At 37.7% G+C, this 15,026-nt stretch overlaps 1 protein-coding gene across 1 annotated transcript in view; it reads right to left on the bottom strand.

The window, feature by feature from the left end:
• Window positions 1-209: 209 nt before the first annotated feature.
• Window positions 210-15,026, bottom strand: part of Lrrc3b (leucine rich repeat containing 3B) — an 86,832-nt gene continuing 72,015 nt past the window's right edge. The window contains exon 2 of the mRNA XM_004634197.1: window positions 210-1,457. Within this exon, the coding sequence (XP_004634254.1) occupies window positions 519-1,298 (780 nt within the window). The 5' untranslated portion in view covers window positions 1,299-1,457 and the 3' untranslated portion in view covers window positions 210-518. The remainder of the gene's footprint in view (window positions 1,458-15,026) is intronic.

The raw sequence follows: 15,026 nt of genomic DNA, 5'->3' as shown, positions 1-15,026 counted from the left end.
TATAGTCACCTGGGTGTGTTAAGTTTCAGTGTGTTAAAGTCTGAAAGATACTTTAACTGGACAATAATTCTTCTATGGCTTCCCAGTGTACCGTAAGACTTAATAACATATCTTTCCTTATGATGGTTCCTTGGGTTTACACGGCAGTCTGTTTTTCTTTAAAGTGAATGGAATGAAAGTACCGTTTGCTTGACCAATAAGTCACTCTGTTTTCCATGGTTCAAAGTTAAGCTTTTATTTGGTTTTAAATTAAAAAAATAAATTTCATTATTAAATAGTGAGATGGTTCTAACTAATATTTTGATAATAGGTTACTCAGGAATATACCACCAGGGGTATGGTTAAGGGGGTAGGTCACCTAAACTAAAATTATTTGTTATGTTAAAAGTTCAACAGTGGCATAAGTAGAAAGAAACTGAAATACAAAGTTTTCGATGTTTAGAATGGATGGGAGAAGTAAACCACTTATACTACTGCAATTGCAAACTACTTTCTTTCAAAGCAAGTCAGCTTAAACATTATACCACAGTGCTAATGTCATCAGGTTCATCTGCTTTCTTTTGCCTGCTTGGCAAGGATTTCAAGTACTCAAGGTGTCTCCGGGCATCCTCCTGATTTTGCCTCACATAATATACCACATATGAGATCACCATGGTGAACCAGCCAAACATAGTGACCAGCATGGCATAATCTGTAGTTTTTTTAGGAAGGTTACAAAGGTCAGCGTCATTGGCAGCATTGAGAAATGGTCTCCCGGCGTGTTCATCCAACACAGAAGTCTTACAGATCACGTTGTGGGCTGTCTCATGATTGGATGCCATGCTCCTCAGAACTTGCTGTAGAGTACAGTCACAGTGCCATGGGTTGTTGGCAATTCTGGCCCGAGCCTTCAGGTTATTGAAGGCATTTTTGTGTACACTTTGAATCCGGTTGTCAGACAAGTCTAGAGTCTGCAAAGTCTCAGCTACTCCCTTGAAGGCATGCTCGTCGATAAACTCAATACCATTTTTGGACAGGTTGAGAACTCTCAGTTGATGGAGGTCCTTAAAAATCTCATTGGGGATAGATGTAATCTGATTGGAGTCCAGATACAGCAAGACTGTTTCAGGAGGAAGATCTCTAGGTATTTCCTTGAGATTTGCATTGCTACAGGTGACATTTAAACCCCCAGAGGAAGAACAAAGACAGCCCTTGGGACACATACTGGCTGAATGAAAGCACAGTATCATAAGAACAAAACTTTGTAGAAGGAGACACATGGAGAGGGAACGAGTTAACCACAGGTCTACCAGATTCATGCTGGAATGTCAGCATAATCACAAGTCCATTCCTCATTTATTCCAACAAGTGTGGCAATGGTTCCAGCTCTGTCCACACGTCGATTTCCTTTTTGCGTGACTCAAAAGGTTGCAGCTAATGCAAGCATCTCTTCATCAGTCCTGTCTTTGCCGGGGAACCTAGAGGAAAGGGAAGCAGATGCAATTAGTTCCTCTGCAATGGGAGGTTCATTGCAATTAAAAGAGTTCTCACCCATCTGGCATTGTATACAGCACAGAGGTTAGTCATGCAGGTAATTTCCATTCATGCCACGGGGAATTATCTGTATAATGGGAATCTCCTGCTCAAATCCCAGGTGCTAGAGGAAAGAAGACTGTGAAAAGTGACAATAACCCCAAATTTGGTCACCTTGCTGAGAGCTGTGCAGCATGAGAACAAATAGTCTCAATTTCTCTCAACTCCACAACTCCTCTTCTGGAGCCTTTTTACATTTAACACAAATAAAATTTAATTATGTCTTTCATCCTTCCTACAGAAACAAATGCATTCATGTAATTCACCACTGACTTGGGAAGCAATAAGCAATAATGCCGATATTTCATGGTTAATGACCACAGACAAGAATATCTGTCATGGCTTTTGAATAGATGCCCAATTTGGAATGTTGTCTCTAAAGGAACATCTTACTTGATTTAAGAAATAAGCGAATGCATTCGAACCATCACAACATAATGTTGCTAGGGGAAGACAGTAAGTCCAGAAGAGTTGCTTCCCTTATCACCTCCTGAGATTATATTATCCCCCTTGAGATGCTTATAACTGGATTTCCAAAGGATTCTCTATGTTCTCTGAACAGCATTTCTCTCCCCAGCAGATTGTCAAATATGACACATACTTATAAGACTTTTTTAATATAAGAAGACAATTAAGAAGTACTAGCCTCTGAGACATCCCCATTCGATATTTAGTTACATATGAAAGAGCCACAGAAACAACAAAATTAGATGATAAAAACAATATGATAAAACTCTTTAAAAGATGACAATATAATTAACCTTCAGAACTACCTTCTGGTATACAGAAGAGAGGCACATCTTTGGGACCATTCCACAAAGATGAGTGGATAGAGTTTCTATGATTTTCCCAAGGTCAAACAGCTTGTAGGTATAAAGACAGGACTCCAGCCAAAGTATTCTGACTCATTAATCTCGCAACTCTTCCCACTACCCCCACTGCTCTCTTCCGATCCCATCTGCTCTATGAGGATAGTCAGGACCCATTATCCCCTGCTTTTGGTGCTCTCTGATGTTTTATTGTAGCCTAATATCTTGTACTGTGGGTCTTGGTCCAAGGTGAGTGCCTGGGTGTAGGGCTCCTCTATCTGATGAAGGGAATTTGTACTGGCTTTCAGAACTTTTCCTCTCTGATCTAAGAACATTCTCTCTTTCAGCATTGAGCATCAAAAGACTTTGTGCACAAGCACCAAATGACTTTCTGAAAACTTATCTGTCATAAAGATCCCAGATGGATAAATACAGAGGGAAATAACTCCAAATGTTACCAAACTTGCAAAAGAGATGATTAATGTGAGCTGAAAACATAATGAACTGGGTTGTTAATCATGGGGAAAAATTAGATTAACAACAGCAGAATGGAGTGGATGTGCTTTTGGAATTCTCTGTCCCTCAAATGCCAGGATATGCTAAAGAAGAAATGCTAGGGGTACGAAGCCATCCATCAAAAGCTCATTTCCTTTGCAGTGAAGTGTCTTTCTTTCCCATGGTTTCCTCCTAGACTCTATTGCATTGCATTTGGGGACCCTGTTAATTATCGACGTGGGATGAGGTAAAATAGACAGGTGTGGAGAAGAGGACTCTCAGAGAAGAAAGAGAGAGCAGAAGGACAAGGCAAAAGATGCTAGGATGAAGACAGAAAAGGGACTCAGGATAAATTTGATTAGAGATGATCAGAAGTCTGCATCAACCCATCAACCTCCTTAAACTGAGTACACGTAACCAGACTAAAATCTGCTAAGAAGTAGGCACTTCACTTTTTTCCTGAGTTTATTTAGAAGGTTTGTTCTGTAAGCTCAGTATTCTCCAACTCAGACTGTATGGCCCATCAGGGGACTGGATAATTTCTGCTGCATATAGAAATAAGAGGAAACAATTAAAAGTAGAAAGTATACTAAGTTTAAATACCAGCTTTGATCCTGTTAGTAGTATGCTCTTAGACAAGTTATCCAATCTCTGTAAACCTCATTTCCTTCTCTTTGCATAGAGACTATAAAAGCATCTGATTATAAGGTTCATTTCAGGATTTTATGAAACGATGCATAGAATGAACTTTGCTTAATACCCAGTAGGTAGGAAGAGCAATACTACTCAACTATAGTCACTAATATTCCTTCTGATACGTTCCTACCACATGCCATAGTACTGCACATATTATGACTTAAATAAATACGTCATATGAATGAAACAGTGCAATATTGAAAGGTTAAGTTGTGCTTTTTCTTCCTTACAGTGATCATTTTATTTATATTTTAAAGATAAACTTTGGCTCTTTAATACCTGTTGGCTTTACAGATCAGCATGATAGAGTTTGGAAACACCATAAGGACAAATTCCAAGGAGATGGAAGAAAGAATAAAATTTTTATCTAAGTAAATTTCTCTAGACTGAGCCATGGTTTCACCAGAAAAATCTTTCTAATGATCATTGTCACAGACAAGAAGTGGTTAAGGTAGATCTGGAGTTCTTAATAGTGAATAGCAATCTGTCTTGAGATGAAATCTCATATGCCCCAGATAGGTCACATAATTTGTGGACTCTTATTAGGAGTACAAAGAATTTCTTGCATTTAAAGATTTTGGATCACAATCTAATGTATTATTTTCCTCTCTGTGTTGTTTAATAGAAGAAAAATAAAAGCTTGCATGATTGTCTAAATTATTTGGGCCATTGTAACTTGTCCTTCACCCTCAGCCAGATTAAAGTGACAAGAGATTGAGGGTGTGGAGCTCTTCGGCCATGGGTGTTGCTATGATATGAATATTTGTGTCCCGTATATAAACATATATTGAAATATGATCTTCTATAGGAGGGTGTTTAAAAGAGGAGTGTGGGGGAGGCATTAGGCCTTGGGAGCAGAGCATTGAAGAATGGGACTTACTCAATAAAGGAGCTCCCTGAGAACTTCCTTGCCCCTTTTGCTATGTGGGGACACAAAGAAAACATGGACATCTTTGAACCAGGAAATGAGACCTCACTGGGTATCAAATATTTTGGAGTTTGGACCTTGGACTTCCCACGTTCCATGGTTGCTTTCGCAGCACTAACATACTAAGACACATGTCCAAGGAGACAGAGAGGCTGAAGGTGGAATCAAGGTTATATTCACGCAGGACAATAAAAGAGTGGCTTACCTATCCAATGCTAAATAACTAATTTCCAAAGAGATTATCAGCTTGCTGAACAACAGCAGCTGTTGGAAAAGGACATGAAGATATGAACTTTGAAGGGAAATAAGGTGACTATTCTTTGCACTAGTTGTCATCTAGCAGAGAATACTAAATAGGAAGTTGGAAACCAAAAACATTTTTCTGCTCTGTTTTGAAACAAGTTTGAACACAAACACAAAGAAGCCAACAAGCTATGCTTCTGGGAAAAGATTGCCTTCTTACTAACTTGGGAAAACATCGGTAAACATAAAGAAAGGCCAGGATCACACTGTGAGAACAGAATCAACAATAGCACAATAAGACCTTGTGAAAACAATAAGACCTTCTGAAAAGCAACCAGATTCACTAAAAGAACAAACCAAGGAGAAGAGCATCTTTGTGTCTCTTTTTATCTGTGATTATCAATTCACTCCATAGTCTACGTTGTCTATATCCAATTACTCCCTTCAAATGCTTCCATCAGGAGACCAATGTATTTCTAAACATAGTGCTTACACATAGTCTGAGCCTAAACACGGCATTGTTTTGTCCCCAGACTCATATGTTGCTCACAATTTTGTTCCACAATTTTGTTTCTGTTTTTCCCGGACTTCTGAGCTAAAGCAATTAATGCTAAGATTGGGTGTCAAGTCAAATATTGTTTTGAGAAAGAAGATAAAAGTGAGTCTAGCAGACTGTTCTCTTCTTAAGAAGACAGTTCTCTCAGTAGCTAACAACTCTGTGGTTTCCTATTTCTTTCTTCATAACACTAAAAAATACTCAGAAATCCTTAAGGGTTCCAACCCCAAAATATTATTGATCCATCTGAGACAACCAAGTATATAAAAAAGAAATACTTTATAGATCAGTATCTTCCAATTATATTTTGTATAACTAAAATAGGAGGATTTTATTAAAAAGAAAAAAGCTTAGCAAAACAAGCAAGAATTTAACCTCACAACACAAATTCAAATCAGTAGAAAAATGGAAACATTTAATAACACAACTTTATAAGGCCATACACAAAAGCAAAGGACAGATGGTAAAACAAAGATTGGAGTAAAAATATTTAGATATAAAAAAATTTAGATATAAGGGCCCTTAAAGGAATTAAAAACTTATCCAGTTGAAAAATTGATGGAACATGAAGGCACACAGATGACCACATAATGTATGCAATTATACAAAGCCATATAATAGTATTCTTTTCTCACTGCCAGTAAAATAAACTTAAATTAAATTATCTATCATCTTATTTAAAATTAGGAAGACTATTTAGTGTCAGGAAACATGTCAAGAACAAAGCTGTAATCCCAGCACTGCAGAGGCTGAAAGCAAGAGGATCACCACAATTCCAAGCTGTATAGTGGGGCCCTGTAACAACCAAACACATTTTTTTAAAAGATGTATTTTATTTCATAATAAAGATTTAAATAATAACACAGAAAGATTCAAGATTAGTTAAAACTAATAAATTTAATGCCTAGAAAGTAGCTGCTCATTCAGCACATGAAATGGACAGTGGCAATTTAGGGAATGAAGACTAAAGAGAAGCTATAAGTTCTGAGTAGCAGAGCATATTTGAAGATGAAGCATTGATTTTATAAAAGTACAAAGTACAAAAATAGAAAATTGACCCCAAAAGGTGGTTAGGGAGCCAAACCACAACCTCTGTGGAAATCAGCCCAAATAAACCAGGACTTGATCAATAAATGACAGATTCTCTAGTTTTGTCTGTTTCCAGTATTGGACTGAACAGAAAAACATGCACCTCTAATCTTAATAAGGGACGCTGTGCTTTCAGTTAGTCTGCCTTCACTTCCCTATACCCATAACCCTCTATCAGGGCACATCCAGTGCCTACTATTTTTTCTACTCTAAGCATCTCTACTTCCTTGCATATCTGTAAGTCTTGCCTAAATCAAAGGTTCATGGCTAATTCTCCACTATAAAAAGTCCTGAATAAATAACCTTTGCTTATTTACATTAAGGTGTTTTTCTTTAGCGAATCAAAAGTTCGAGTAATTGAAATTTTTAAGGTAATATTTGTGAAATTAGCATTATTCCCCATGTATTACAGAAATTACAGACTAATTTACTTAGAATACTAGCTTTCTTATGAAGTATGTACAGGTTGCATAACCTATTAATCCATGCAATTACTGGCCAAAACAGTGAAGAAAATTGAGATGGGATCTAAGTAATTCAGTTGCATGTGCTGAACAGGTGATTTTTTCTCTATTGCTATTCTTTTGGAGCATGTCTGCAGTGCATTTCTCGATTCACATCAGAGTTTTGTCATGAAGTTCATTTCTACATTTCCATTCACAATCACCTATCAAGTGAAGATGTCATCGGTGCCTCAAACTGAGTAGACTTAAAAATAAAATCATAAGTTTCCTCTTGCAATCTTTTAATTTCATCCAGCAACCTCCCCCTTCTGTTGTAAGCCACCTGTTCTTTTCTGATTTCATAAAAGTTTTAATTTTCAATCTCCCTCCCATCTCTGCCTTAATTTATCTTTTTACTGGCACCTTCTCTGGTTCAAATCACCTTTTTCTTTTAGAAAAGAACAAAAGCTTGGGGCGCTTGTGTCCCATTTGGCACTGTTTTTATTCTCCTAAACTCAGATTACAGCAACATTCCATCCATGTCACCCCCATAATTTCAATCTGTAAAAGTCAATAGAAACCTAGTGACAAATGGCACTGTGTCCCACAAAAATTTATCAGAAATTATCCTAACTGAAGATACCTATGATGTGGGTAGCTTTCCTGACTTCAAATCTAATTATGAAGGTCTTGCTTATAATTCATTTAGGTGGCCATTAATGACAGTAGCTGCGACATAAACTGACTAGACTGGTATATACAAGAGGAGTAGAGAATCCTCATATCTGAAACAAAAATAATCTTTTTATAGACCCAGAAGCTTCTAATTTATTTTTCATTTTTATTTTTATTTATTGAAACATGATCTATGTAGTTCTAGCTGGCTTTGAACTTGCTATGCACATAAAATACTAGCTTTCTTATAAAATATATACAGGATGACCTTGAACTCACAGTGCTCCTCCTGCCACCAACTTCTGGGTATGGGGTTACAGGTGTGCACCATCCTGGCAGAGACAGTCTTTTTACTCTTTTCACTGTTTAGTTTATATTCTAGCTTCTAAAATTTATAAACTCTCCCTTTTATACTATCCTAGCTTTATTACTTACCATATTCCACCTTAAGGACATCAGCTTATTTACCTTATTACAAGGATCTTGAGGCCAGGGTCAATATCTTACCAATTTTTATAGTCTCACCTTACCCAGGGTAAAAATTCAGTAAACATTTATTGAAGTGAACTAGGATCCATTCTTATTTCATAACAAAACAGCTATCTTTTCTTTGGAATTTGTTATATGTCAGAAATTTAGTAAGTAATGAATCTATCTAGCAGGGATGATAAAAGTAAGGTTCTGGATAGGTTCCTGGTTACATGAAGAAATGTAAAGGGTTAAAATGTCATATAATGCTTGGCAGGCACATGTTTCCTGATCCACCATAAAATTCTTATTATAAGGATAAAAAGTTCCAGGGGTACCTATCTGATTACTTCCCCAAGTAGAGAGTTATTACCCAGGCCCTAGAGCTGGGAAAAACAGAATTTCCTAGAACAAGAAACCAGCCACTTACTATTTGGAGGTAGAATTAGGTGTTTTGATGTTGGAGAGTTTGCACTCCCAGAGTTTGTCACTAAGGGATGAAAAACTTTTTCCTATGCGTCAGATCTGGTCTCCAAAGGAAAAGAGGACCACAAAGGGAAAGCATCTTGCATCCTCACTGTCTCATAGGATTCTTTGGTAGGTCAGAGGGATATTAGCAAAAAGAAACAGAAGGGCAGTGCATTAGTTGTGTTTCTCAATACTGAGACAAAATATCCAATATTCAACATTAGAAGAGGAAAGGCTTAGTTTGGCTTGAAGTTTATAAAGGTTTTGGTCCATATTTCGGTGGTTTTTAAGTAGGGTGGCATGGCAGAGAGGAATCAGAGAGTAGCAATAGTTCTTGGCCATCAGAAGAAGCAGAACAGTGAAGCAACAGCAACAAAGCCTCACTTTTTATTTCATCCAGGATACTTGTCCTTTGGGTGATTCTGCCCACAACCAAGGAGAGGCACCCTTAATCCCAATCCTTAATCCAGGCGTCACACACCCTAGATACTGCCATCTCCAAAGAATCCCACCTATGACTGCATGAGCCTTGGGGGAGGGAGCATGTAGACAGGAGTCATAACATTCCACCTGTACCTCCAAAGAGTCACTCTCATCCCTTTATGTAAAAAGTACTTGGTAGATCTCAAAGTGTTGCCGAAATCTTAACAGTTTCAGCACTGCTGAAAAGTTCTGGTTTAAAGCCTCTTTTGAGATGTAAGGTAACTGCAAGTTTCTGTACAAATGAAAAGAAAGTCAAGCACTACCAACTCACAATGACACAAGATAGACATTTCCTTCCATGTCAAAAGGTACAAAAAGGAAAATAGAAAAGAAAGGGAACAAAAACAGATAAAAATCCAGCAAGGCAAACATTGAATCCACAGTACGATGCTCAGCATCTGGTGCAATCCATGGCAAGATGTGAGCTCCAAAGGGATTGGCTGGCTCTGACCCTATTGCACCACTGTAGGTGTTGTCAGCTATCATGAATTCTTTCTTGGCCTATCCATGCTTCATTCTTTTTACTTTACACAGATGATCCACATTCCTAGCACCTCCAACCTTCTGCGTTCTCCACTGCTCCTTTGCCTTCACACTCACACCTTCAGACACTGCCCCCCTCAGAGGCACCCTGCCTCTCCTTCTTCTGAGATCTGGGTGGAAGCCCCTCCGACCCTGAAACTCATCCATTCTGCATGTATCCGCACCATATAGGTAATATCAAGGTCTACTGGCAGCTGGAGCAGTAGCCAGATTTCTTCATCCTTGGATTTAGGAGTTGAGTGCCTGGATTGCTAAATGCTATGAACCAAATTCCAAGGAACACATTTCCTAGGTCCCTACTACTCTGGAACATGGAGATTTGAGATTCTCTTCTCAAACCAGTCTTTCCCCTCTTTGCGATTTTTAGTTTGCGCAGAGTTAAATCTGTTAATTCTTGGGATGTGCTCAGAACATCTTTTCTACTGTGTTTCTTCTCATGTGCTCTACCTTTGCAGTACAAAGCTTTACTGGAGCTTCCTTTCTAGGGGCCATGCTACCACCTCAATATTAGACTTCCCTGAAACTTTCTCCACCAGATTTATTAGTCTGACATACTTAACCTCAATCTCAGGAAAGGTCTGTGGACAAGTGCAAAATTCAGACAAATTTTCTACCGGTGTAGCATGCATGGTGTGGAGTCGAATAGCCATCTCAGTCCTTCCCAGTAAAAACCTCCTGAGCCTGGTCATCAGGGGCAGCATTTCTGTCAGCATTCTGGTCTTCTAGGCTCTGACTAGAATCTTCCATGAAGTACAGCTTTAAGTATTTCAGAGTTTCTTCTTTACCTGACATGTGCAAATCATTCCAGTTTTTCTGACAAATTCCAAAGGTCCCTGAACCACATGGTCAGCTACAGTCAGAGAAGTGATTTCATTTCTCTGACACCAAAATCTTTCTCAGTTACTTTTGATACTGGGCAGACATAGTACCCTACATCCAAAATTAAAAGAAGAAAGGTTTGTTTTGGCTTATAGTTCGTATAAGTTTCAGTTCACAATTGGCTTGCCCCAAGGCATAGTGGCATGGCAAAATTCGATCACAGAGGAAAAATAGTTCTTGGCAGATAGAAAGTAACAAAACAGTGAAACCTCAGCAATAACAACAAAGGCTGACTTTATATTTTATCCAGGCTACCTGCCCTTTGGATGGTGCCACCCACACTACTTAGAGAGGGAGACACAACTAATTCCAGTATGCAAACCCTAGATCCAGCCACTTCCAAAAAACTCTCATTCCTGCATGAGGCTTTGGGGAGGCATGGAGATGTAAGCCATAAGAGACAGGTGGTTAGATCTGAAAAAGTGACCCCTGGGATGTGTCTACTCCTGGAGGCAGGGAGCCATACAGAGGGAAGCCATGGGCCTAGGGATCATGAATCCTCTCATCTCATTCTCCCTTCCAGAGCAGCTGCCACTGAATTATGCTGATTTGGGGGTTGCAAGGAATGAAAGAGAAGAGAGATCAAATCAAGCTGGCTGCAACTATCCCTTTTTCTTTGCATATGAATCAAAAGGAAGGGGAGACTAGTTGAATTTTATATAAAATTCAATGTTTTAGTTAATCTTTTTTTTTTTTTTGGATACTGGCAATCAGATTCAGGATCTTGTGCTTGCCAGGCAGGTGCTGTGTCACTGAGCTATCTCTCTAGTTAGTTAATCTTTTGGACTAGTCAAGTTATCATATTTAATTCTTACTTTGCATTAAATCACTGAGTTTATGGAGGAATAATTTGGTCTTAAGCTAAGAACAAAATTATAGGCTTGAGTGAAGTTTTCATTTAAGAAGACAATCAATGCAATTGAAACTAAAGAAACAGTGAAAGAAATAAAAGTAATATTTTATTCTTGTCACACATACATCATGACCTACAATCCTAACAACCATAAAAGGGAATAATTGCAAATTAAAGCCTTAGGAGATTATGTGACCTGTTTGTGATGTTAGATCTCAAGAGAAATGATATCTAAAATTTTCTGTTGAACAATGGAACCATCCATTAGTTTCCAACTACAACCATGATTAAACTCAGACACTCTACCAAAGCTGAGAAGATCCTACCACAGCTGACCCCTGTCTTGCTGTCTGTTACAGCTTGTGTCTTGATGTCTCCCCAGAGCCTCATGCAGTCATAGGTGGGGCTTTTTCAGAGGTGGCTGGATCTAAAGTATGTGATCCTGAAATTGATCCGTAGTGCATTCTAAGTTCAAGGACACTAGAATTAAGGGCATGAGTGCTACTGCCCTAGGTAGCCTGGATAAGGTATAACAGTTAGAAATAGCTGTGATTAGCCCTTGTTACTTTGCCGTCTCCTTCCCTTCATGAATTTTTTTTTCTCCTCTGAAGTGTTTTCCTGACATCCCACCATACCTCAGAGCCGACCCATCATGGACTCAAAGTCTTTACAAACTGAGCTAAACAAGCCTTTCCTCCTTTAATTTTAGGTGTCAGGTATTTTGTCTCAGCAATGAGAAAAGTAACTCACATACTCTCTGACCTTATTTTGTACCTCATTCACTTTAAGAGTTGTTGTTCTGTTTGCCTGTGGCAATAAGGATTCTAAGGTGCTCACCAAGATAAAAATTGTGCTGTGGTATGCATGTTTCCTATATTGTATCTCCTTGAGTGTTTGTCAAAACTATACAAATTTTGATATAGTCACTACTTATTAATTATTTTATGCATCAACTTTGGTAGATAGTCATTCTGTGATTACATTACAGAAGACTGTCTTAATTGACTAGAGCATCTGCTTCTGTCCCTGAAGAGGAAACTATTGTATTATGAGTGTCATATGGCTAAGACCTGAAGGAAGCCCATAGGAGGAGAAAGCAACTCTCTGAATATTCAGCAAAAGAAATAAATAAATAAACAAACAAACAAACGCAGTACTATAAGTAGAAAAATCTGAGTCTTGCCAACTATTGAAACTAAAGCATAATCTTAAGTTCTGATAAGAACATTGCCCAGGAATGTTGATTCAGGCTTGATTTTAAGAAGAAATCTTAAAATGTGATAAAATCTTGACCCATAGCACAAATTTATTGGCTTAAAGCACATAAATACATGTTGCTTTAAGCCAATAAATTTGTGTTAATTTGTTATGCAACAATAACTAATTTGCTTTCCTTTGTTCTCAAGTGGGCTAAACTTACTCTTGCTTGCAAAACTAACTTCCTATCACTGCCCAGTCCTTACTCAGAATCACACCATTTACCAACCTCCACTGCCAAACACATCTAAAGTTCAACTCACGCTACACCATATAATCTCCTGAATTACCCTATTCTACTGTCATGGAAGCACTCACCACCATCACCACTGTTTCTTTTCATATATGTTTCAAAACATTTTAAGCAAACTACCTGACAAAAAAGTTAAAAATGTAAATCATATTAGAAGACTTTAGCACCAACATACTCCTTTATTTCACATATAATGAAGTTTGCTGGTACATTTTAGTTATACATAATTATCACATACATTATAGGAAATTTATACCTATACATGATATATTTTGATTTCTCTACGTACATTAAATGAAAGAATGAAGGTGCAGTTATTTTCAGACAAACAGAAAAGGCAAAATGAGTGACTAGCAGATCTCTAAGTATAGATAATATCAAACACTGTTTCAAGTAGAATGAAATGATCCAAAATCAACGTAGTATGCTCAGCCTGCTGAATATTGTCTGTTAAACTCCTCAGATCTTCCATCCCAAATTACCCTTCTTGAACTACTTATAAGTTATCTTTTCATTCAGCAAGCAGGGCAGAGCCTAGATCCAAGATACCCCTCATAACAGTTTCCAATTAACATAAGTTTGTTTATATATCTCTTTTACTGGTCACTTCAATGTGGAGAATCTGTAACACACATGTTAAGTTTCAAATGTCCAACCAGTTTTTTGTGACTTCTGCTTACACAGTTTGTCAAAGTCAATCTCACTCCCACCTTCATAGAATCTCTTAAAGCCTAGTCTGAAGCAAAACTTTTATCAAAATGGCATGCTATTTTTAGGGACAGAGTTTCCTTTTTCTGAAACTGGTTTCACACAATAAATCTTTAACTAAACCTTTGATATACTGGAAAAAAAACCCTTCCTCTTCTGAATGCATTGCCTCTTCTCTACACTGCATACCATTCCAGAGTGGATTTGAAAGTTCATCATATCCATGAATTCACTGAGAAAATAAAAACATTTTTAAAAAATCAACCTTTTTGAAAAAGTCTTCAGCCTTCCGTGGATACAGAGCATAGGACACCAGTGCACCTTGGCTAACATCTACAATGATTATGCAATATGCTGCAAGTTTAAGGAGAGATTCAATGGGAATCAGTCCATCCTGGTTTCCTTTCTGCTTCTCTATTATTACTTCCTAGCAAGTGCTTATGGCATTTAAAACAGCTAGAGCTTTGCAAATTTTTAAAATATAGTTTGCATAAATATACCCCCCAAAGACTCACCAGAGTCCAGGATAGCTTGAAAGCTGCTTTCACAAAGCTCCAACCTAGCAGAATTCAATAGTGGTTTCCGAGTAGGATGAATAACTGTTAACATTCTTTTTCCTTGAAAAACCTTACCCTGCTATAACACCGTACTATTGTTCTTACACTAGACGCTGTGATAATAGTCAGTGAGTTGGTGGGAAAAGCACAGGGTCTAGATCAAAAACCAGTACTTAGAAATTGGAGTAAAAACTGTTTCCTAAGGAATAAATTCCAGGAGTTTATCAAATCACCCACATTTCCAAGCTCTATTTGCTATAGCATTGCCTCAATACATTGATAATAAATAATAACATAAATAATATAAATATCAAAGACCTCAATGACCAAAAGTAAAACTCTGTCATAGATTTTAGTATTCAATTGTTTTCCCAAAATATCATATATTTTCTTTAGAGTGAGCCTCATATTTTTAAGCATAATCCAGTAGAAATTCTCCTAATATCTGTATAGTATTCATGCCAAAGCATATTTAACCTGAATTGTGCCTTGACTCTGACAATCCTTGTGAATTTATTTTTTAAGTTGTAATTTAATTTTGGTTTATCACTATTTTTTCCCCATTATTCTAAGGAGGAACTGAATTATCTATATGGAAATCCTGAGATCTACCAAGATGAAAATGAGTAACAATGCACAGCTATCACTAAGGATCACTTTGGTTCCATTAATTATCTCTTGGTCAAACTATTCATGCCTGTAAATAAATGAAAAGGAGGAAGTTATTATATTAGAATATTAAAAACTGTTTATTGACTTGGTACAGGGTCTCTGTATGCAGCTTGGAATCCAAGTGTTCCTCCTCTATCAGCCTCCACATCTCTGGGATTACAAATGTGCACCACCAGGCTAGGGGCTGGGGCTGGCATGGAATGTGGCACTGGAGATCAAACCCGGGTCCTTGTGTTTGCCAGGCAGGTGCTTAGACTGCCGAGCTATAGACCTAGCCCCATATATTACAATTTTACACATTGCTATTTCTTCATTTTCAATCTCCGCTTTCATTTGGGAAAGGAATATTTATATAACTCATAAAAGTCTTGAAAATCTT

The sequence above is a fragment of the Octodon degus genome, unplaced genomic scaffold, assembly GCF_000260255.1.
Source record: "Octodon degus isolate 3935 unplaced genomic scaffold, OctDeg1.0 scaffold00059, whole genome shotgun sequence".
NCBI classification, from domain to species: domain Eukaryota; kingdom Metazoa; phylum Chordata; class Mammalia; order Rodentia; family Octodontidae; genus Octodon; species Octodon degus.
The sequence above is the reverse complement of the archived record's forward strand: the minus strand, read 5'-3'. Positions and strand labels throughout refer to the sequence as shown.